Source organism: Hemiscyllium ocellatum, chromosome 1 (genome assembly GCF_020745735.1).
Source record: "Hemiscyllium ocellatum isolate sHemOce1 chromosome 1, sHemOce1.pat.X.cur, whole genome shotgun sequence".
NCBI classification, from domain to species: Eukaryota; Metazoa; Chordata; class Chondrichthyes; order Orectolobiformes; family Hemiscylliidae; genus Hemiscyllium; species Hemiscyllium ocellatum.
Genome location: NC_083401.1, coordinates 139,497,225 through 139,523,192, shown reverse-complemented (window position 1 = coordinate 139,523,192; position 25,968 = coordinate 139,497,225). Strand labels below are relative to the sequence as shown.

Genomic DNA, 25,968 nt, shown 5'->3' with positions numbered 1-25,968 from the left:
TTTGGTTAAGAAAAAGAAGGAAGCATATGTCAGGTATAGACAGGATAGATCAAGTGAATCCTTAGAAGAGTATAAAGGAAGTAGGAGTATACATAAGAGGGAAATCAGGAGGGCATAACGGGGACATGAGATAGCTTTGGCAAATAGAATTAAGGAGAATCCAAAGGGTTTTACAAATATATTAAGGACAAAAGGATAACTAGGGAGAGAATAGAGCCCCTCAAGATCAGCAAGGCGGCCTTTGTGTGGAGCCACAGAAAATGGGGGAGATACTAAATGAATATTTTGCATCAGTATTTACTGTGGAAAAGGATATGGAAGATTTGGACTGTAGGGAAATAGATGGTGACATCTTGCAAAATGTCCAGATTATAGAAGAGGAAGTGCTGGATGTCTTGAAACGGGTAAAGGTGGATAAATCCCCAGGACCTGATCAGGTGTACCTGAGTACTCTGTGGGAAGCCAGAGAAGTGATTGCTGGGCCTCTTGCGAGATATATATATCATCGATAGTCACTGGTGAGGTGCCAGAAGACTGGAGATAGTCAAACGTTGGTGCCACTGTTTAAGAAGGGCAGTAAAACAAGCCAGGGAACTAGACCAGTGAGCAAGTTGTTGGAGGGAATCCTGAGGGACAGGATGTACATGTATTTGGAAAGGCAAGGACTGATAAGGCTTTGTGCATGGGAAATCATGTCTCACAAACTTGATTGAGTTTTTTGAAGAAGTAACAAAGAGGATTGATGTGATCTATATGGACTTCAGTAAGGCGTTCGACAAGGTTCCCCATGGGAGACTGATTAGCAAGGTTAGATCTCATGGAATACAGGGAGAACTAGCCATCTGGATACAGAACTAGCTCAAAGGTAGAACACAGAGGGTGATGTTGGAGGGTTGTTTTTCATACTGGAGGCCTGTGACCAGTGGAGGGCCACAAGAATCGGTGCTGAGTCATAGAATCATTGAGACGTACAGCATGGAAGCAGACCCTTCGGTCCAACCCGTCCATGCCGACCAGACATTCCAACCCAATCTAGTCCCACCTGCCAGCACCTGACCCATATCCCTCCAAACCCTTCCTATTCATATACCCATCCAACACTCCCTAGGACCTTACCATTAAGTGTACACGTCCTGCTAAGATCTTCTTTTTGTCATTTACATAAATGATTTGGATGCGAGCATAAGAGATACAGTTAGTAAGTTTGCAGATAACACCAAAATTGGAGGTAGTGGACAGTGAAGAGGGTTACCTCAGATTACAACAGGATCTGGACCAGATGGGCCAATGGTCTGAGAAGTGGCAGATGGATTTTAATTCAGATAAATGCGAGGTGCTGCATTTTGGGAAAGCAAATCTTAGCAGGACTTATACACTTAATGGTAAGGTCCTAGGGAGTGTTGCTGAACAAAGAGACCTTGGAGTGCAGGTTCATAGCTCCTTGAAAGTGGAGTCGCAGGTAGGTAGGATATGAAGAAGGCGTTTGGTATGCTTTCCTTTTTTGGTCAGAGTATTGAGTACGGGAGTTAGGAGGTCATTTTGCAGCTGTACATTGGTGAGGCCACTGTTGGAATATTGTGTGCAATTCTGGTCTCCTCCTTATTGGAAAGATGTTGTGAAACTTGAAAGGGTTCAGAAACGATTTACAAGGACGTTGCCAGGGTTGGAGGATTTGAGCTATAGGGAGAGGCTGAACAGTCTGGGGCTGTTTTCCCTGGAGCGTTGGAGGCTGAGGGGTGACCTTTTCGAGGTTTACAAAATTATGAAGGGCATGGATAGGATAAATAGGCAAAGTCTTTTCCCTGGGGTCAGGGAGTCCAGAACTAGAGGGCGTAGGTTTAGGGTGAGAGGGGAAAGATATGAAAGAGACCTAAAGGGCAACTTTTTCATGCAGATGGTGGTGCATGTATGGAGTGAGCTGCCAGCGGAAGTGGTGGAGGTTGGTACAATTGCAACATTTAAGAGGCATTTGGATGGGTATATGAATAGTAAGGGTTTGGAAGGAAATGGGCCGGGTGCTGGCAGGTGGGACGAGTTTGGGTTTGGCTATCTGGTCGGCATGGACGGGTTGGACCGAAGGGTCTGTTTCCATGCTGTACATCTCTATGACTCTATAACTGTAGTTTCACATTCTTAAAGCTGAGAGTTTTTTTCTGAATTAATTCATATTAGTAACAAAAAAAAAGTCACAGACAAATCTGAAATGAAACAGAACATGCGGGAAATGCAGACAAAGAATATGAGCATTTGAAAGAGAAGAAATCACATAATTGGGATATTATTCTGCGTTGGAATTTTGCATCAGTTAACTATTAGAATTATGTCAGCAATAGATCAGGACTAATTACATTGGAAAAGTAAAAAAAACCACACAACACCAAGTTATAGTCCAACAGGCTTATTTGAAAGTACAAGCTTTCTGAGCGCTGTTCTTTCGTCAGGTAGCTAATGAGGCAGAATCATAGGACACAGATTTTATAGTAAAAGATCAAGCCATCATACAACTGATGTGATGTATTGAACATACCTAGGTTTGCTGTTAAGTCTTTAATCACATAGAATGGGGATCTAAGTTTCGATTGAAATATGTAAATCCCAGAATTTCTTTCAAGTCAAAGCCCCGAGATAACTTAAGGTTTTATCAATATCTAAAATAAAAACCAACATCTCAGCTCAGACAATGCACTAAGTGTGTGAGGTTACAATCTGTCTGTATCCCCACCTGCACTCGGACTAGTTCTATTTCCACAGCAGCAATTGATAAAATGTCAGATTGACTGCCTAAAAATTGTGTGTTTTTTGAACAAAATGGAATGTATCTGCAAACACAAATTTGCAAATTCACCACATATGTTTATGTGTGTTTGTATGTGTGCGCGTGCGTGCATGCATGTGTGGGTGGGAGAAAGAGCGTGTGAGTACGTATGTGTGACCATGTGTGCGTGCTTGATAGATTGCAAGCACAAGTGTGGTGGAGTGTGTGCGTGTATGTGAATAGTGGGGTCACCTGTTGTGTGACATGAGCCCAAGGTCCCGGTGAGGCCATCCTCATGGGTACTGAACTTGGCTATCAGCCTCTGTTTGGTAACTCTGTGTGGTTATGTATCCCAAAGTCCACTTTGGAGGACAGTCACTTGAAGATCCAAAGCTGAATGTCCCTGACCATTGAAGTGGTCCCCCACTGAGAGGGAGCATCCCTATCTGGCGAGTGTTCCACAGTGTCCATTCATCCATTGTCATAGCGTCTGCATGGTTTTGCCAAAAATGACTCCTCTATACCATGCCTCAGCACCTCACTCCTCTGCAAGCCCTCGGATAACTTCGTGTTGCTACACTTATGAAGGACGCCCTCATAAGGACAGGCTTTGATTCTCAACTCATCAATTGCCAGTTCCAACATGCCACAGCGAGAAACTGTAGTGACCTACTTGGGAGACAGACACAGGATAAGACCAATGGGTACCATTTCGCATCCAGTACTTCGCAGAAGCAGAGAAACTATGCCATGTTCTTCATGTTGGCGAGACCATGCAGATGTTATGATAATGGATGAATGAACACTGCGCAACAATCATCAGGCTGGGGTGTTCCCTCCCAGTGGGGGATCACTTCAGTGATCACTGACATTTGGCCTCAGATCTTCAGGTGAACGTTCTCCAAGGCAAACCTCAAGAAATTCAACACGCAGAGTTGCTGAGCAGAGGCTGATAGCCAAGTTTGGTACCCATGAGAACAGCCTCAACTTGGATCTTGGGTTCATGTCACACTACAGGTGACCCCACCACACCTTACACTTTCATACCTTCTCACATGCATGTGTGAACACACACACGCACACACATTGTCTCTCTCCTACAAACACATACACAATCTGTTTCTCTCTCTACCCGCACCTCACCCTACACATGTGCATTTTACCTTTCTCTCTCACACATACATTTATAAAACTATGGGGTGAATTTGCATTTGCAGATACATTCTGTTTTGTTCAAAAAGCACACCATCTGTAGGCAGCCAATCAATGTGACATTTTATAAATTCCTACTTTGGAAATAGAATCAGGTTGACTCCAGGTTGGGATACAGACAGACTCTAACCTTACATCTTTAATGCATTGTCTGAGCTGAGATGTCACTTCTTTTTCGATATTGATAAAACCTTAAGTTATCTCATGGCTGTGACTTGAAAGAAATGTTGGGATTTACATACTAATCAATTGAAATCTGCATCCCCACTCAAAGTGGTTAACCACTTAACAACAATCTAGGTTTGTTTAATACATTGCATCAGTTGTATGATACTTTGACTGTAAATTCTGTGTCCTATGATCCTGCCCCTCTAGTTACCTGATGAAGGAGCAGCATTCCGAAAACTTGTATTTTCAAATAGACCAATGGATCCAAAACCAGGTATTGTGATTTTTAACTGTGTCCACCCTAGCCCAACACCAGCACCTCCACAACATTCGAAAAGTGTTAACATAACAACGTTGAGAAATGTTTAACCCTGATCAGCATTTCATTTGTGGGTTCTTTGCAAAGGTCACCAATCACAAAAGGTCATAAATGAAAAAGGGGTATGTTTGATTTAAAGATTTCAACTAATTTAAATATACATTAGAAATTAGTTCTCTGGATTCAGGAGCCGCTGTTACTGACAACAATAGCAACAGCACTTACACTTACTGACTGTTGCTCACAAGTTGCTTTACATCCTCATTCCTCAATGAAACTGTATATCATTTCATATTCTCTTAAGAGATCTTGAAACAATAAGGCTTTGCCTTGTGTAACTGTACTGTCCTGTTGCAAAGTAAATGTGCCCTGAATAACCTTCACCAGTTTGAGTAACCCTAAGGGGCATTACACAGTGAGATAGGTAAAAGGGACAAGAATCAGGGGAAGATCCAATACAACTTTATTGAACACTTTATCATGGAAAAACAATATTTATCATACTCTACTATTTACTTTCATTAAACTCAATCTATTCATCAAACTATTCAGTGAAGAGTCTTAAATTTCTAAGTTAACAGTCTCACATCTACACTGTTTATTTCTGACATGCACTTTTGGGATTTACTGCACCCTATCTACAGGTCTTACCGCTGCATTTGAACTTTTTGTCTGAAAGGACCTCTAATACCTATTCAACAAGTCTGGGACAGACTGGTCCTCAGTCTCTGAGGGTTGGCTGCTGTTTCAGGATCTGCACTCATTCATTGGCCTTCCCCTCTTATCCTGGGCTGGTTCTGGTGTTTGGGTTGTCTCGCTGAGGTGGTCTCTCTGGGTCTGGTCAGTCTATGGACATGAGGTGTGAGGAGCTGGAGATGCAGTGCAGCTCACTGCTGGTTGAAGGGGAACCTCCAGGGAACCGACTTTGTTAGAAGAATGTTACACAGACTGGATGGCACCCAGCTCATTAGGAAGCAGAGGCACAGTGTGACACGGACAACACTTGACAGTTGGAGGCTCAAAGCCATGTTCTGTAGCCTCCAAGTATGGCAATTAATCACCTCATTGGATGTTCCTGCCCTGCCTGATGCTAGTATTGGACACAGGCCACAGAATCTTTGAGAAAGGCACAAAGACAGTGATAAAGGGGCAACTTGGAGCCCCAGCTCTGCCTGCTTTTTGCACCTTCTTCAGCAGTGCCTCCAGTGAGCACCTTCGACTGGCAGTGAGTTGCACTGCATCTCCAGCTCCTCGTACCTCGTGTCCATAGACTGACCAAACCCAGACAGCCCACCTCAGCGAGACAACCCGAAGACCAGAACCAGTCCAGAATGAGAAGGGAAGGTCAAATGAATGAGTGCAGATCCTGAAACCTTCACATCATTGACAAACTTACTTATCCACGCTTCCACTTCCTCACCCAAATCATTTATAAAAAATCACAAAGAGCCGAGGTCCCAGAACCATTCCCTGTGGAACACCACTGGTCACCTAGCTCCAGGCTGAATACTTTCCATCTACTACCACCCACTGACTACCACCCACTGACTTCTATGTGCCAGCCAATTCTGTATCTAGACAGCCAGATTTCCCTGTATCCCATGCCACCTTATTTTATGAATGAGCCTACTATGGGGAACCTTATCAAATGTCTTGCTAAAATCCATGTACACCACAATCCACTGTTATACCAGCATCAGCATGTTTTATCACATCCACAAAGAATTCAGTAAGGTTTTTGAGGCATGACCTGCCCCTCACAAAGCCATGCTGACTATGTCTAATCAAACTATGGTTTTCCAAGTAATCGTAAATCCTGTCTCTCAGAATCCTCTCCAATACTTTACCCACCACAGACGTGAGACTGACTGGTGTGTAATTCCCAGGATTATCTGTATTCCCTTTCTCGAACAAGGGAATAACATTTGCCACCCTCCAATCACCTGGCACTCTTCCAGTGGACAGTAAGGATGCAAAGATGATTGCCAAAGGCGCTGCAATCTCTTCTTTCACTGCCTGTAGTAACCTATATAATATATCCTGTCTGGTCCAGGGTACATATCTCTCCTTATGATTTTCAAAATTGTCAACAGATCTTCCTTCTTAATATCAACCTGTTCACGCATATCATTCTGTTTCATGCTGTCCTTAGAAATGTCAAGGTCCTCTCAGTCATGAATACTGAAGCAAAGTATTCATTAAGGACCTCCCCTAACTCCTCTGACTCCAGGCACATGTTCCCTCCACTATCCCTGGTTGGCCCTACCATCACTCCGGCCATCCTCTTGTTCCTCACGTAAGTGTAGAATGCCATGGGTTTTCCTTAATCTTACAAACTAAAGCTTTTTCATGTCCCCTTCTTGGTCTCCTAGGTCCACTCTTTAGTTCCTTCCTGGCTACCTTGTAACCCTCTAGTTACCTCTCTAATCCTTGCATCCTCAACCTTAAGTAAGCTTCCTTCTTTCTCTTGATGAGATATTCCACATCCCTTGTTATCCAGGGTTCCTTTACCTGCCTTGTATCAGTGGGAAAACCAGTCCAGCACTATCAGTAAGTGCTCCTAAACAACCTCCACATTTCTGTTGTGCACTTCCTTGAAAATATCTGTTCCCAATTTAAGTGCCCCAGTTCCTGCCTAATAGCATTGTAATTCCCTCTCCCCAAATTAGATACTTGCCTGTACCATCTGTGCCCATCCCTCTCCATCATGATACTAAAGGTCAGGAAGTTGTGATCACTGTCACCAAAATGTTCTCTCACAGAGAGACCTAACACCTGACCTGGTTCGTTGCAAAGCACCAAATTGAATTTGGCCTCCCCTCTAATCAACCTATCTACATATTGAGTTAGGAACCCTTCCTGGACACACCTGACAAAAACTGCTCCATCCAAACTATTTGAACTAAGAAGGTTCCAATCAATATTAGGGAAGTTAAAGTCACTGTGTCAACAACCCTGTTACTTCTGCATCTTTCCAAAATCTGCCTCCCAATCTGCTCCTCCATGTCTCTGTTGATATTGGGTGGTCTGCAGAAACTTCCCAAGAAAGTGACTGGTTCTTCCTTGTTTCTGACTTCCACCCAAACTGACTCTGTAGACAAACCCTCCTTGATGACTTCCCTTTCTGTAGCTGTGATACTATTCCTGATAAGCAATGCCACTCCTCCACCTCCTTTGCAGAATTTAGTTTGGTTTAAACTTGGCTTCCATATTTCAATGTTTTTATCCAAGCTCATGAAAATGAAGATTTCTGTAACAGTCCTAGAGTCAGTTGGACATTGTGCATAATGCTAAAATGAAACCATCATCAGTGTATTTAACTCAGGGATCAATAAAGAAGAGTATGTTTAAGGTTGGCACGTTCAGTATTGTCCCCAGTCTTGGTCACCACAATTTAGGAATAATGTGAAGAAATTAGCAAGAAGATTATGAGAAGGGCTTTGGACATGAAGAACATAAGCTACTTAGGTAGATTGGAGAAGCTGGGATTGTTCTCATTGGACAAGAAAAGGTTGAGAAGAAATATGATATATGTATTCAAAGCCATAAGGGGACAAGACAGAGCAGACAGAGAGAAAATGTTTCCTATTGAAAGGATTGAAGGATTCAAAAGGGAGGGGACAGAGTTAACGTAACTAGTGAAAGAAACAATGAAAAGATGAGCAAAAACTTTTAAACTCAGCAAGAGGTTCAGATCTGCAATGAACTGCTTGGGTTTTGAATGGCCAGGTTGATTGGATGCATTTGTAAGGAAGTTGAATTATTACCTAAAGAGAGAAATTTATGGGGTTACAAGGAAAAGGTAAGTGAGTAATGTAAGGTAAATTGCTGGTTCGAAAGGCCAGTGCAGACTGAATGGGACAAATAACCCCCTTCTATCCTGTAATAATATCAAAATGGAATGAGTCAGGGCTAATGGCACAAAGTAAGTGTCAAATTGGTGAATGTTGTCAGTCCACAAAGTTGAATGTAACTCACCCATTGACTGGATAAAATTTTCCTGAGTGTGAAATGTAGTGCTGCCCGTGGATATCCACGGGCAGCACTACACACCAGCACATTATTCCACATACCAACACATACCACATAAATGTGGGTACTCCAGTGCTCAGTGTGTAAAAGGAGAATAAAGTAAATATCCCTTTTGGCAATGCTTGTATTTGTAGATTTCATTTTTTGAAATAGTTGACCTCTCTATTCCAACTTGGCTTGTGATTGTGGTTGGGAAGATGAAATTCCAGCAGTGGGGGAAAACAAGGCAACTTCATTGGTTTTTAAACATCTTGACAAAGCAGATCATCACCAGAATGGTTTGTGTTAATTTAAATGGATCTGGTATTATTTAAAGGTTCAAGAGGTGAAATTGGTCTTCACGAATTCAGTGAAGTGCACACGCCGTGTATTGTCAACCCAGTTTATACAATGAATGGGAAAGGTTTGGAGGGATGTGGGCCAGGAGCAGGCAGTTGGGATTAGTTTAGTTTGGGACTATGTTCTGCATGGACTGATTGGACTAAAGGGTCTGTTTCCATGCTGTATGACTCTATAACTCCGTTATCTTTCTCATAGAAGTCTGTTTCCGTATTGCTGATTCAACTTGGAGTTAATTTTGTACATTCAAAAATAAGTACCACATTTTCTGTGAAAGTTTGATTGCATATTGTAAAATAATTTGGAGTGAGATTCAGCTTTAGACATTCAAACATAGTAACATTCCATTTGTTACTTTATTAACTCTTAGTACTTTTAAATCATACCACATCATATATACAGTGATGCTTCTGTCACTAAGAAATATCTTTTTGCTTAGAATGAAGAGTTTAACAGTTAATTCCTATTTAAGCAACTGTCACTTAGATAATTGGGTACCAAAATCTCTGAGCATGACCATTTTCTCTTTCAAACTGCACGTGATTTTTGTTAAAGTGGGAACTAGTTAGCTCAAAAGTTCAATTAGTAAATAGTCTTTGCACTGTGGGAGCCAGACATACAGACCAGTTAACGACATTTGTTCAATCTGCAGTTTATGCTGAAGCATTGAGCAAGACAATAGCCTGCAGGTTTCCTTCAGTTAAGGAGAGAGAAAATCAGCCACACATCAAGGCTCGTGATTACTTTTCCGTGACTACATCTTGTTTAGCATGCCTAAAGATTCCTAAAAATCAGCGTGCTAAACACAAATTGCTTTTCCGTAAGAAAGCATGTAATAATGGAGTTACATTTCTGATCTCTAATTTTTGTATTAAAAATCTACAGTTTCAGCTGCCTTGACAGAAGAACCTTTCTGTCCTGAAGAAGAGTCATTACCAGACTCAAAACTCTTCCTCTCTCCATAGATGCTGCTGAGTTTCTCCAACGTTCTCTGTGATTGTTTCAGATTTCCAGCATCCACAGTTACTTACTTTTATTTGTGAAGAGGGTTTCATTTGGTTTTAACGCCACCATGTTTGACGAGCCTGCCTGTCCTCACTGTCCAGATCCACATGTGGGACTTGATTCCATGCTCCTCTACTGACAGATGTGATGTTAAGTTATATCTAGTGGGTGTGGTCTGCCCAAGTCTCTGGGCCCACTGAGTAGTCAGCCCAAACCTTTATGTGGATGTTGCCAGGGTTGGAGGGTTTGAGCTACATGAAGAGGCTGAATAGGCTGGGGCTGTTTTTCATGGAGTGCCGGAGGCTGAGGGTGACCTTATAGAAATTTATAAAATCACGAGGTCGTGGATATGGTGAATAGTCCAGGTCTTTGCTCCAGTGTAGGTGAGTCCAAAATTAGAAGATATATATTTAGGGTGAGAGAGGAAATATTTAAAAGGGGGCAAAGGGCAACTTTTTCATGCTGAGGGTAGTGCTTATGTGGAATGAACTGCCAAAGAAAGTGGTGGAGGAGATACAATTCCAACAAGGCATCTGGATGGATATACGAACCGGAAGAGTTTAGAGGGATACGGGCCAAGTGCTGGAAAATGGTGAGTAGGACTGAAGGGAATGTTTCTGTGCTGCATATTGCTGCAAGCTCACACTGCTGTCACATAAAATCCAACGCCATTCAGCCCAGGGCATCTCTGCCAGTTCCGCAATCCCATTTCAACGCTTCGTTCACGGAATACTGCAAAAACTTTACCTTTAAAGGTATTTATTTCAAGGTTTGAAGACTGTTATTGAATCTCCTTTTCCCCATCCTTCCAAACAGAGCATTCTAGATCATAACACCTCACTGTATAAAAGCAGTGTTCGGTTAGTGGAAAGGAATGGGATAGGGAATAGTTGTGGGACTGTATCTCAGCACAATTCAGAGTCTGCACGAGGAGGTAATTGAAAAAACAATTACCCTGCAAAGTTGCATTTTGGAATTTCAGCCTGAAGAGTTATTCATGCAGAAAATTTCTCATATTAGGTTGACTTGGAATCTACATCAAAAATGCAAATATTGCAGCTGATGGATCTGAAGAGAGGTCACTGAACCCGAAACGTTAACTCTGTTTTCTGTCCACAAATGCTGCCAGGCCTGCTGAGTTTATCCAGCAATTTCTGTTTCTGGTTCTGATTTCCAGCCTCCACAGTTCTTCAGTTCTTTTGCAGCTGATCCAGTTGTTTAATGCAAAGGAACTTGATGTGAGTGCTTTTTCCCATCTGATTTAACATCCAGTCAGAGGTGGTGTCAGCAAAACATTGCCAGCAGTTCTTTGTGTTACAATAAAAACGGTGCAATCTTATTTGCATATAATGAGCAAAATTGTATCAAAACCTCAGCATTTATCTATAGAAGACCAAACATGAGAAAATGCTATTTCCTGAGCAGCTCCAGAAGTAGGTAAAGATGATTAAAAAGCAAAATGATTACTTGACCTTTCCAACTGCTTTCCAAAGACCTTTTTAAATTGAATTCTGTCATCCATTATCTACTTTTCTCCAATTTATTCTGCTTTGTGTAAGACATAGTTTCGAGGAAAATCTGGTCAAATATATCTTTTCTATCATTTTCTTCCTCAGGTACTTCCACGACAAACCTGTGGCCTTTTCACCCATACCATATTCTACAAGGAGTACCCTGGAGGCCCCAGAGAACTGGACAAGAGCATCAGAGGAGGAGAACTTTTTCTCACTGTTCTTCTCAATCCAGTAAGTTTTCATATTATCTGTCATAGCGAACATTGGTGATAGCAAAGAGAACCTTGGTTTTCCCTCAAAATTGCCTGCAACTCTCAATGCTCACCTTGCTCAAGTTTCTCTTCTGTTTATGCTCACCATCAAAACTTACCTTCTCCACGAGTTTGCCTCTCCATATGATACCAGTTAGAAAGCAGATCAAATGGTGTTCCTTTCTGTCTCCAACACCAGCAGATATTGCAAAACCTTTCCTCTCCTGAGGTACTGCTCACTATAACCACCACCACAGCCACCACTCTCTCGCATTCAAATATTCCAAAACAAATGCCATTCCTCCAGGAGAAAAACAGTCTGGAAGTCCCTGACCTTGAAAAACATTGCCCAAGCTCCACCCTCCACTTCCTTTCCTCTTGCTTGCAAATTGCATTGCTATATTTTTCCATTCAGGTTACCAGCCTTGCCACAGCATTAAAGTAGTTATAGAAGCAGACAACATAGGAAGGGGAAAAATCAGCTACTCTTACCTCTTTGACATATCCAATTAGTTCTGCTTTTCCCATAGAGCCATACAGCATTTTGCATCCATTCATGGGTTGTGGGCATCATTGGCTGGGTCAACATTTATTGTCCAAATGTGGTTAACCTTGAGAAGATGGTGATGAGCTGCATTCTTGAACCATTGCCCTCCATTTGCTGAAGAGTCAACCCACAATGCAGTTAGAGATTGAGACATGAGGTTTGACCCCGTGACAGTGAAGGAACGGCGATATGTTTTCAAGTCAGGATAATGAGTAGCTCAGAAGGGAACTTGCAGGTGGTGGTGTTCCCATGTATCTGTTGTTTTCCATGTAGGTGGTAGTAGGCATGGATTTGGAGGGTGCTGTCTGATGAGACCTGTTGAATTTCTGCCTGCAACTTGTAGATGCTATATGTTGCTCCCGAGCATCATTGATGGCCAGAGTGAATGCTTGTCGGCTTCTTTGTCCTCGATGGTGTCAAGCTTCTTGACAGTTATTGGAGCTGCACCCATCCAGGAAAGTGGAGAGTATGCCATCAAACTTCTGACTTCTGCCTTGTAGATGGTAGACAGGCTTTTGGAATCAGCAAGGGAGTTATCGCCACAGAATTTTTAGCCTCTAACCTGCTTTCACAGCCAAAGTATTTATAGTGTTGTAGAGACCTACATTTCAGGAAAATAGCCTTCAGCCCAACCAGTCTCTGCCTATCAACAACAATGACCTGACTATTGTAATCCCACTTTCCAGTACATAGCTGATGGCATCACAAGTGTCCATCAAAAAACCTCTTAAATATGATGAGGATTTTTGCCTTTACCACCCTTACTGGCACTGCGTCCAGCTTGCCACCATCCTCTGGGTGAAAAAAAAAGTTTCTTCACACACCTCCTTAACATCCTGTCCCTTACCTTCCATCTATGCCCCTGTTCATTCATTTGCACAGCAATGGAAAAGCTTTCTGCACTCTCTAAGCTTCTCATAATTCCTTTATATGGTTAGTTCAGTTCAGTTTCTGATTAATAGTAGCCCCCAGGATGTTGATACTGGGTGATTCGCCAGTGATCATGCCATTGAAGTCAAGGAGCAATGGTTAGATTGTATCTTATTGGAGATGGCCTTGCCTGGCATATGTGTAGCTCAAATGTTACTGTCACTTATCAGACCAAGCCTGGACATGGTCCAGATCTCACTGCATTTGAACATTGACTGCTCCGCCATCTGAGGAGTCATGAATGGTGCTCAACATTGTGCAATCATCGGTGAACATCCCAATTTTGACCTTATGATAAAGGGAAGGTCATTGAAGCAGATGAAGATGGTTAGGCCGAGGACACTATCCTCAGGGACTCCTTCAGAGACTCCATCAGCTGAAATGACTGACCTCCAAAAACCACAACCATCTTCTTATGTGCCAGGTATAAGTCAAACAAATGGAGAGTTTGTTCCCTGTTACCCATTGATTCCAGTTTTGTTAGGGCTCATTGATGCCACACTAGGTTGAATGCCACCTTGATGTCAAGAGCTGTAACTCTCACCCCACCTCTGGAATTCAGTTCTTTTGTCCATGCTTGAACCAAGGCTGTAATAAGGTCAGGAGCTGAGTGGCCCTGGTGGAACCCATACTAAGCGTCACTGAGCAGGTTATGGCTGTGCAGGTGCTGTTTGATAGCACCATTGATAATACCGTCCGTCACTTTACTGATTATCAAGAGTAAACTGATGGGACAGTAACGGCTGCATTGGATTTGTCCTGCATTTTTGTGGACAGGACATACCTGGGCAATTTTCCACATTGTTGGGTTGCTGCCAACTGTAACTGTACTGGAAGAGCAAGAGGAACAGCAAGTTCTAGAACAGACATCTTTAACATCTCTATGACTTTATGACTCTATGACTGTAATCAGGCTCCTCGCTGCTCGTTGGATGCTGCCTGAACTGCTGTGCTCTTCCAGCACCACTGATCCAGAATCAGGCTCCTCACCTACATAGTATCCAGCCTTCAGCCAGTTCTTGATATCACATAATGTAAATGAAATTGGCTGAAAACTGGCATTGTGATGTTGGGAACCACTGGGAGGCGCCAAGATAGAACATCTGCTCAGCACTTCTGGCTGAAGATTATTCCAAATGCTTCATCCTTGCCTTTTGTATTGATATGTTGGGTTCTTCCATCATTGAGGATGGGGATATTTATGGAATTTCCTCCTCCAGTGAGTTGTTTAAGTATCCTCATTCATGACTGGGTGGTGACAAGACTGCAGAGCTCAGAGCTGACCAAGTAGTTTGGAGTCACTTCGCCCCGTCTTTCATTTGCTAGTATGCTGTTTGGAATTCCTGTTTGGTAGCTTCACCAGCTTGACAGCTCAATTTTAGGCATGCCTGATGCTGCTCCTGGCACAGCCTCTTACACTCTTCATGAACCAGGCATTATGGTGAAGGTGGAGTGGGGACAGGCACTAGGCCTTGAGGTGGTAGATTGTTATGGCATATGATTCTACTGATGCTGATGGCTCATTATTGCTCATGATACACCATTTTAAGTTGGTAGATGTGTTCCAAATCTATTTCATGGAGCACGGTGGTAATACCACATAATGGATGGCATCTCCACAAATACTCACACTGATGCTGTCATGGGCATATGCAATGTGACAGGCAGGTTGGTGAGAATGAGGTGATGTATGTTTCCCTCTTGTGGGTTCTTTCTCCACCTGCCCTAGACCCAATATGTACTATTAGAACTCCAGCTTGGTCAGTCGTGCTACTGCTGAGTCATGATTAACAATGACACCATCCAACCAGTTGACATTCTGTACAGTCAATGATTCTTCCAAGGGAGATCAGATTGAAGCAGTGCTGGTTCATCAGCCCAGTCTTTCGAGGGGGTGTGGTTGAGGTGCCTGGTGATCAGCCACTGTTTCCTTGTCCATGTTCAACCTGCTATGGTGAGACAATGCACAAAAGAACATCACATTGTACTGGATGAGAAAAGTATTCACAGATTGACGTGTGGACTCTGATCAATAGGGGACCTTCCATGGAAAATGCACCAGCCACATGATGAGTGGCAATTAATCACCAAGTTTCTTTTAATGTAAACCATGTAGGATGGCTCTGATCAAAACTGTCATAGACCTCTAGAATGGCCTGTCTGCTCTCAAAGCCCTCTCTACATGCTTGCATTCACACATTCAGTCTTCCAGCCTTCCTCCAGTTGTCCCTGTCCCTGCTCTCAGTCCCCCTTCAACATCCCCATCTCTTGTCTCTCATTCCCACCCTCTTTTCTTACCCTTTAAAGTGGCCTTTTCTGACATTCTGCCCTTTCACGAAGGCCTGAGCTCCACCTAGTGGCAGACATTGATCAATTCAGGTAGTTTTCCTTACGTTAACATATGTCTGCCACTAGATGGAGTATGCTCAGTTAGAACTTCATCATGATTTGGAGATGCCGGTGTTGGACTGGGGTGTACAAAGTTAAAAATCACACAACACCAGGTTATAGTCCAACTGGTTTAATTGGAAGCACACTAGCTTTCGGAGCGACACTCCTTCATGTGTTGGGCCAAAGGGTCTGTTTTCACACTGTAGGGATTCTATGATTCTAAATTCAGAGAAGAGAGAAAATGTCACCAAGGTCAGAATTACTCACAGTAGAGGTTGAAGGAGGAAAGCAGTAAAGATATCTGTCTCTGAAACATTGACAATAATACCTGGTTGGGGGATAGCAGAGAATGAGGAAGCCAAAATAAGTAGGTAGGAGACCAGAATTGCACGCAATATTCCAAAAGTGGCCTAACCAATATCTTGTACAGCTGCAACATGACTTCCCAACATTTCCATGTGGCTTATCTTCCTGTCATTGCACCATCGTCTTTGGGGTTCCTCAAGGATATATTCTTGATGCCAATATTTTCTCATCCACAAACAGACCAGATGCCACATGAAAATATCACTTCAGGTTCCAGGTGAATGATGTGCAGACTGACTATACCTCTTCTGACACCACTCCTCTCTTTGCCCGGTCCTGGATGAGCTGAGTTTACTCCAATTTGACACTGGGGAGATTAAAGCCGTTGTATTGGCCCACTTTGAGAGACTCCACCTCCCACCTCAAATTCCAACTTGCTGAATGGCCACCAGCTTAGGTTGACCTGGAATGTTCACCATCTCATCATCCTCTTGTTTGGTCCAATGCTGATCCCCTGACACCATCGCTCATTGCCCATCTTTAGTCCTGTTTCAGCCTGAAACTCTCATCCTTTCTTTTGTTACATCTCGACATGATAGTGACACTCTCTTGACTGGCCCCCACACCTTCCACTCTTCATTCAGCTGTCCAAACCTCTGATACCTCTATATTTCCTTCATTCTTGTTCATGTATTGGCCCTTGTCCTCACTGACTTATTTTGGCTTCCTCATTCTCTGCTATCCCCCAACCAGGTATTATTGTCAATGTTTCAGAGACAGATATCTTCACTGCTTTCCTCCTTCAACCTCTACTGTGAGTAATTCTGACCTCGGTGACAGGCATCTCTATGTATCATTTTCTCTCTTCTCTGAATTTAGAATCATAGAATCCCTGCAGTGTGAAAACAGGCCCTTTGGCCCAACATGTCCCTCTGAATGACCCTCTGAACAGTATCCAATCTAGATCCAGTCCCCTGCCCCTATTATTCTACATTTACCCCTGACTAACACACCAAACCTACACATCCCTGAACACTATGGGCAACTTAGCATGGCCAATTCACCTAACCTGCACATCTATAGACTGTGGGAGGAAACAGAAGCACCTGGAGGAAACCCACGTATACTTGAGGAGAATGTGCAAACTCCACACAGTCGCCCAAGGCTGGAATCGAACCCGGATTCCTGATACTGTCAGGCAGCAGTGCTAACCACTGAAACACCATGCTGCCCAATTCTCTGAATTTATTGCCCTATTGTCCTTAATCCTTCCTTCCATGTGAATTCTCCAGCCCATTTTTTTTTTAACAGCCATTCATTGCTCTTGACCCCAAGGTGAGTTTCTAATGTCACAGAGGGGCTCTGCTTCCATCTCTATATCATTGCCTATCTCTGACCCACTTAACTCATATGCTGCTGAAACTTTCATCCATTCCTTTACTACAACAAAGCATACACATTCCTGGCTGGCTCCTATAAGCTTGCCAAACATTGCAGCTCATGTTTTAATTCACACCGTGTCCTGTTGACCATCACCCGCATGCTCCGAGACTTTCTTTAGATTGAGGCACACTTCAATTTATAGATTCTTATTTCTGTTTGCAAATGCCTGCTTGATCTCATTTAGTCACCTCCTACCCCACACCTTCTGAAGTTTTTGGATTTTTCAATTCTAGCCTCTTGCTAGGGCATTCATCTCCATGCCTTCACATTTCTGGAGCCCCTGATTCCTAACTCACTTCCCCCCCACCCCAGCCTCCTTTGAGACGCATCTTACAACCTTCCTCCTTGACAAAGTTTTTGATCATCTCTTATATCTGCTTATTTGGTTTTGTATCAAAATTTTGTTTGATAATGGTCCTCTAAAACATCTTGGAATGTTTTCCTCCGAATGCACAATAAATGATTTTCTTGTTGCTTTCACCATTAATGGTCAGCTTACTGACATAACACAATCACCAGAAGTAGATATGGAAAAAATAGCATACTGTAAGATACTTGGCAAGGTAAGAATGCTGAATTATCCACTGTGTTAGGTAAATAATTCCAACTTGCTTGGCACAAAATGTCTACCAGATTCACTGGTCGAGTGTGGCAAAACAATCAAGTGATCCAGCCATTCTGTTATTGCATGTCAAACAGGGATTACATTCAACCTACAACGTGCAATTGAAAGCCTAATCACCTTTGTATATTCCAATTCTTCACAAATCAAACTATTGTAACATAATGTGATCTCTTAGTGAGACGGAGAAAAGGCTTCAGGTTGGGCACAGGGCAGTTATTATGTTTTGTAGTGGTGTGATTGTATTGAGCAGCTATGCTGTGCTATTCAGTGGGAAAGAAGCTAAAAAAATGGGATCATTGTAACATCCGCAACTACAAGAGGAAGCTCCTGGGAAAGCTGGTCAGCATGGACGGGTTGGACCGAAGGGTCTGTTTCCATGCTGTACGTCTCTATGACTCTATGTTTGTCTTGAGTAGTAACAGCTGTCAACATTGTTTATTGATGTAATAACGTCTATTTCTACCTTCCGTTCAGACAGAAGGGAGTTTCATCTAAATACAGGGGAACCTCGATTATCCAAACTTGATGGGCGGGCACTATTTCGTTCGGATAATCGATTATTCGGTTAATTGATCAAATGCCTTTCCTCTGGGGCTCGGCGCTTTTAAAATCTGCTCCCGTTCAGGAGATTGCAGCAGCACACAGTGCGCAAGGCCCCGCCCACAAATCCATTCAACACCACCGCCCACCCACAACACGCCCCCCCCCCCACCCACAATACCAACCCCGTGCAACACTGCCCCCCACCCTCCATTCAACACCGCCACCCCACCAACCCCGGGCAACCCAGTCCCTGCACCCAACACCAACCCCGTCCCCTGCTCCTGTGCAACACTGCCCCCCCTGCCCCCAATAACCCCCATAACCACAACCCCATCCAATGCTGTCCCCGCCGCCAAACCCATCCAACACTGCCCCCGCCTCCAATCCTGTGCAACACTCCCCACCCTCAACCTTGTCCAATATTGCCCCACAACCCCATAGACACCTGCCCCTCTCCGAGGCAGCTGGACTGGACACCAACCACCACACTGTTGCAGTTGCCTTTGTGGGGTACGTCTCTAAATTGTGCACGCACGCACACACACAATCTCACACACACACACACACACACACACACACACCTTTTTACCGCAACATTTTGCCAGGTTCCACCTTTGCCCTATTCAGGACAATGTTGGAGAGATTCTCTGGGGAAGAGGGATTTAGGGTACACCACTCTGTAGAACTTGGGGCGGCACGGTGGCACAGTGGTTAGCACTGCTGCCTCACAGCGCCTGTAGACCCGGGTTCAATTCCCGACTCAGGCGACTGACTGTGTGGAGTTTGCACGTTCTCCCCGTGTCTGCGTGGGTTTCCTCCGGGTGCTCCGGTTTCCTCCCACAGTCACAAAGATGTGCGGGTTAGGTGAATTGGCCAAGCTAAATTGCCCGTAGTGTTAGGTAAGGGGTAAATGTAGGGGTATGGGTGGGTTGCGCTTCGGCGGGTCAGTGTGGACTTGTTGGGCCGAAGGGCCTGTTTCCACACTGTAAGTCTAATCTAATCTAATCCAGGGAAAGTGTGGGGAGAGAAAGAGGGCAGAAAGTCAGTCATTTGGAGACAGCGCTTTATTTAATCACTGTAAACAAAGGACGCGAACACTGTTGGAAACACATCTTTGATGTAATGTTTCCATCGGAACTTCGAGATCTCTTTCGGATAATCCAATTTTCAGATAGTTGGTATTGGGATAGTTGAGTTTCCTCTGTAGTTCCTTCTGTGACCCCAGTATATTCCAAGTCACTTCACAGTCGAGAATGAGTTTTGAAGTAGTCCTTTGAATTAGTTTGCTACATATAGAACCTGTCCTTTACCCATCCCCACACTCCATGCCTTGTCACCCCATGGGCTGCTTTCATTTCAACCAAGCCACTTTCTCTTACTCGTGGTCCTTATTATTTTCTTCCTCCCCACTCATCTTTTCTCTTTCATATTCATTCACCAAATGTGGGGGTCACTGACCATGTTAGCATTTATTCCCCATCCCACAGTGCCCTTTGGGCAGTTAAATGTCAACTACATTGCACTGGGCCTGGAGTCACATATAGGCTAGGTAAAAAGTGAGGTCTGCAGATGCTGGAGATCACAGCTGAAAATGTGTTGCTGGTTAAAGCACAGCAGGTTAGGCAGCATCCAAGGAACAGGAAATTTGACGTGAAGGGCTTATGCCCGAAACGTCGAATTTCCTATTCCTTGGATGCTGCCTAACCTGCTGTGCTTTAACCAGCAACACATTTTCAACTCACATATAGGCTAGACCAGCTAAAGATGGCAGTTTCCTTCCCTAAAGGATGTTGGTGAACCAGATGGATTTTTCCAACAATCGACAATGTTTTTTTCACTGTCACCCTTAGACTCTTGATACCAGATATTTTTAAATTAAATTTAAATGCCACCATCTACCATGACAGGATTCAAACCCAGGTGCCCAGAACATTACAAGGGCTCTGGATTAATAAATAATACCACGAGCCTCTTGTCTCCCATTAGTCATTCCCTTGTCTGTTTTATTGCTGTTCTGTGTCTCTCTGGGTTCCACTTCCACCAGCTGTTCACTCCTTTAACCCCCCTCTCACCCCACTGTTGCATATACATCACTTTTTCCCTGCGATCAGTTCCGAAGAGGGGTCAAAGAACCCGAAATGTTGACTCTGCTTTCTTCCCACAGGTGCTGCTAGACCTGCTGTGATTCTCCAGTAATTTCTGGTTTTGTTTGAAGTAGCCTTGTGTGATGAAATACAAACCTCAGGGTGTTGTTAAACAATGAGATGAACAAAATCAGAAATTGCTGAAAAAAACTCAGCAGGTCTGGCAGCATCTTTGGAGAGAAATCAGAGTTAATGTTTCGGGTGGAATGACCTCAAGAATAAAATGAGATGAACAAACTTTGGAAATATTGATTAAGGAATAACTTTTTGATAAGGACTCTAGGAAAGCATTCCACTGTTCTGTAAATCATCAATAAGAGATCCTTTACATCTACCCAGATAGAAAAAAAACCTTGTCCAGAAAAAAAACACTCCTGCTCTAAATTGTCAACTAGATTGCAGGCTCATGTGTCTTAGATTAAAGATTGAATTCTCATTCTACTGACTCCAAGGTGATAGTACCACCACTTATTCAAACAGATACTCAAACTCTTCTTTCTCATCTAAATCATTCCATTTAATTCCACTACCATCTGCTATATTCTATGTTTCTGCAAGTTACTGAAACTGCAAATAAGAATACAGTATGAAATAGTTGCCAATAAGTGTAGTAATTGTTAGCCAGAGCGCACAAATCAGTATACAAAACACAAAACAGCCGAAAGGAAAATAGAAAATAATTTTCTCTGGCGTCTTTGGCATTGTTAGACCTAATGACCCTTTTACAGACTAACCCAGTCGACTTGTCTTGCACAACATTTCCATGGACAAAGTGTGAGCTAGAGAAAAAGCTACAAGAACGTGAGAGTTATTGTAGGGCCGATGCAGATGTATTTTATTATTTACACTCTGCTGGTCTGTTCCTCCAGCAAAGTGTAAATGTAGCCTTGTAGCAAAGTAGGGAATATGGGGGGTTGGACTAATATGCATGTCAGCCAAGTTTCACAATTCATGTAAAAAGACTCTGTGGTGTTGGTGAAACCTCACCAATCCCAAATGAAGTCACAAATTAAATATTCACAAAGTGACTGATGCTGACTCATGGCAAGGTGATTAGGTATAAAGATGGAAAACTGATTTACTTTTATTTCAAGATCTGGCAATTATCAGATGATAACATACGTTCTCCAACATTGTTTGGGAGGGGTTTATGAAAATAATGTTAATTCTCTAGTTGAACAAAACAAAATAGGTTAAACAGCATTTGTTGAGAGAGACATGCTAACGTATTGGTTCGAGATGACTTTTCACCAGAGCTCTAGATTCAAAACGTTAAGCCCTCTCTCCACTGATGTGACCTGACCCACTGTGATTTCCAGCAGTTTCTGTTTTCAGTACAGATTTCAGAGTTTGCAGTAATTTGCTCCTAAAATAAGTTAATTACTACATTAAACACTGAATTGATGTTGTAAGAATGTAGGACATTAATTGGACAGTTATTCATAGTCTCTCTGCTTTAATGATGGAATATATTTGGATCAATCTTGGCTCAGTTTGTAGCACACTCACCGCTGAGACAGAAGGTTATAGGTTAAAGTGTCATTTCACATCTGCTCATTATATGTAGATTTAAAAGATTCCAACTCCATCGTCAAAGTAGAGCAAGGTAGTTCTCCCTGATGATCTGACAATGTGTATGCCTTAAGCAACATCACAAAAGGACAGATTATCTGGTCGTTATCACATTACTGTTTGTTTTACCATAATGTGTACAAATTAATAGTTGTGTTGCCTACATTATAAAAGTGCCTCTTATTCCCATCCCCTTGTCTTCAGCGTAGATACTATCTTTTCCTCGCTACTATCAATTTTGAAGGAGGTGTCTGGTCTTGTAATATTAACTCTGTTTTCATTCCGCCAACTTTGCCAGACATGCTGAGTTTCTCCAGCAATTTCTGTTTTTGGATCCAATCACGGGCGGCATGGTGGCTCAGTGGTTAGCCACTGCTGCCTCAAAGCACCAGGGTCCCAGGTTTGATTCCAGCCTTGGGTGACTGTGCAACTCCGCACATTCTCCCCATGTCTGCTTGGGTTTCCTCCGGGTGCTCCAGTTTCCTCCCACTGTCCAAAAATGTGCAGTTTATGTGAATTGGTCATGCTAAATTGCCTGTAGTGTTAGGTGCATTAGTCAGAGGGAAATGGGTCTGGGTGGGTTACTCTTCGGAGGGTCAGTGTGGACTGGTTGGGCCGAAGGGCCTGTTTCCACACTGTAGGGAATCTAATCTAATCTCACATTGTTGATTCAGCATTGCTGAAAAATATCAGATTCTATGATACAACTAGAGACAGCATAACAGTTTAATAAGTGCTGGCTCATTTACATAACAGGAGGAAATTTATCCCTTACGAGAGAGAAAGACACTGGCAAGGCAAGAAAGTGAAAGTTAGATCTCGAATGAAAGTCATGAAGCAGAAAGACTCCGCCCATATATAGAGATATTTTTAATCTGCAATCAATGTGTTAATTTCTTTTCAAGTTTCATCTGTATTGTTCCAAAGATAACTTTTGAAATTTTGCTTCTTTAATTAGGATGCTACATTTAAAATTCAATGTCTTGTTGTCTATGAGGACAATGAGTAAGTGTGAAGGACATCCTTCCAAAAATACTGTCTAAGCTGCTTTGGGAATCTGTGTGCATTAATGGTTGTGTAAGATTTTGCATGAACAAAATCCCCGAGTACAAGAGACAGGCCTGAACCAGGTTTCAGAACCAGTTAAGCTACAATTTACTGTTACTGGAGGTCAAATTTATCCAGTATATTCTTTAGCTTTTGATCCAGTGAATCCAACTCAATCTCATCAATAGCAGTGTACGGCAATTCAATCAGCAATAACTGCTGATTAAAAAAGCTGAACTATTCACAAATACAGCCATTCTTTCTAGCACAAGTTGCAATAATGCGCTTAAGCAACTGCACTGAGCCATTATCTCACGCAATATACTTGCATATTGTGAAACACTGTTGACATCTATGGATAACTATTTTAGTAGAAAGCCCTCTTCAATTAAATATTGGGGGGGGGGGGGGGGGGGGGAGTGGGAGAAGGTTAAAAGGTTACCATGGAAAGATGTCTCAATATTTTGGGAAGTTGGGGAAGAATTCGAACAGCACTCCCCTGTTGTGAGCAAGTTTTAAGAAGATTTGTAGTTCAGTTAAGGTTCTGGATGTAAATTTGCTCACACTGAAAGTTTTGTTTTCAGACGTTTCATTACCATACTAGGTAACATCATGAGTGAGGTTCAGGTGAAGCGCTACTATTTAGAAAGTGGGTCACTAACACCAGTGCTTCACCATAGGCTCACTGATGATGTTACCTAGTTTGGTGACAAAATATCTGAAAACGAACCTTCCAGCTCGATGAGCAAACTTACATCCAGAGTTTTCCACTGCTATTTGAATAGTAAATGAATATTTAATTGCCTGTGTGTATTTAATGGGCAATTATTTGGGTTCGTCTGTGTAGGAGTATGCTGAAACTGTTGTACTGTTAGGTTAGGAGATGCATGTTTGTAATGTGTATCACTGTATATACAAGCTTATAGGCATGTAACGATTGACTTCAGCTCTGTCCTTCACCTGGATATACAATCTAGAACAAGATAACAGAAGGTAATTGTCTAAATATAAAGTTTGAAAATTGCAAAACCAACAACTGACAGAAAACTAAATCCTTGTCCATTGTGGAAAATGGTAGAAAGAAAGTTTGAACCATCTTCTGCTGCCCTCTGACTCTGAGTGGAGTGGAAAGATTAAGTGGATGAGTGACTACACATTAAAACTCTGTCATATATATATGCAGCTGGGCTCCCTGCATAGGTACAAAACTTTGAGTTGCTGGATGATATGCTGATGTGCCTCATATGAACAGGAATTAGGTTCTAACTTGTGCTCTTGGAGAAGAAGATTATTTAAATAAATGTCTTGAGAAAAACCTCCTGGAGAAACTATCATTTCCTTTAAAATTCCGGGAACAAATGAGACATTGCTCTGAGCTACAGAGAAGAGGAGGTTCGATGGTTACCAGGTTTCAAACTTGTTGAAAACAAGATGCAGCTATCACTGAAGGGAAAGATTAAAATTAAGCTGAGTGAAAACAACTTTAGAAAATCTGACTTTACAGCAGAACAACAGAATTGAGTTAGTCGGGAAATACATCCTAAATCCTTGAATAGTCAAGGAACCATTAGTAATTGCTTTAAGTAATATAAGTGAACTATCCAGAATAAAGAGCCAGGATCCTTGAAAGATCGCATGACAGACAATTTTGAGGAAGGAGAAAAGATAATGATGAATATGCACAAATTATATTCATGATGCATTCTAATACTTGGAATATGCGCAATATAAATTCTTTAAATGTGAATAACTCTTGTACTTTAACAGTCTGTGGGACAGATTGGTCAAATTGTTACCACCATTTGGGGCGGCATGGTGGCTCAGTGGTTAACACTGCTGCCTCACAGCACCAGGGTCCCAGGTTCAATTCCAGCTACAGGTGACTGTCTGTGTGGAGTTTGCACATTCTCCCCGTGTCTGCGTGGGTTTCCTCCCATAGTCCAAAGATGTGCAGGTCAGGTGAATTGGCCATGCTAAATTGCCCGTAGTGTTAGGTGCATTAGTCAGGGGTTAATGTAGGCAAATGTGTCTGGGTGGGTTGCTCTTCGGAGGGTCGGTATGGACTTGTTGGGCCGAAGGGCCTGTTTCCAACTGCAGAGAATCTAATCTACTCTAAATCTAAAATTCAGGAAAAAGTGAGAATTGACACAAGGTTAGGAAATATGAAAATCCTATTCTGATTTAATTCGTCTGTGGGGTATGGAGATTGTTGACTAGCCAGCATTTCTTGCCTCTCCCTAGTTGCCCTTGAGACTGTGGTGGTGAGCTGCCTTGTTAGGTCAAGAAACAGAGGATTTTGAGCTAGTGACACTGTAGGAATGGATATATGTTTCCAAATCAGGATAGGGAGTGTTTTGGAGGGGAACTTGCAGATGGTAATGTTCCCATGAAGCTGATACCCGTGTTCTTTGAGATTGAAATGGTCATGGTTTGAAAGGTGCATCTTAAGGAGGTTTGGTGAATTTCTATAGTGCATTTTATAGATTGGACACACTGTTGCTACTGAGTGTCAGTGGTGCAGGGAATGGATGTACCATTCAGTAAGCCTGCTTTGTCCAGGATAGTGTCAAGCTTCTTGTGTGTTGTTGTGGTTCTGTTTTTGTGTGTTATTGGAGCTGCGCCCATCTAAGCATGTGGGATGTATTCCATTAGTCTTCTGATTTGAGCCTTGTAGATAGTGGATAGGCTTTACGGGGTCAGGAGGTAAATTACTTGCTACAAGATTCCTAACCTCTGACCAGCTGTTGTAGCCAGTGTATATATGTGGTGAGTCCAGTTGAGTTTCTGGTCAATGGTAAACCCCAGAATGTTGATAGTGAAGGATT

General features: G+C 42.7%; 1 protein-coding gene across 1 annotated transcript in view; it reads left to right on the top strand.

The window, feature by feature from the left end:
• Nucleotides 1–25,968, top strand: part of ndst3 (N-deacetylase/N-sulfotransferase (heparan glucosaminyl) 3) — a 436,737-nt gene that overhangs the window by 331,971 nt on the left and 78,798 nt on the right. Inside the window, exon 6 of the mRNA XM_060832478.1 lies at nt 11,447–11,575. Within this exon, the coding sequence (XP_060688461.1) occupies nt 11,447–11,575 (129 nt within the window). The remainder of the gene's footprint in view (nt 1–11,446; nt 11,576–25,968) is intronic.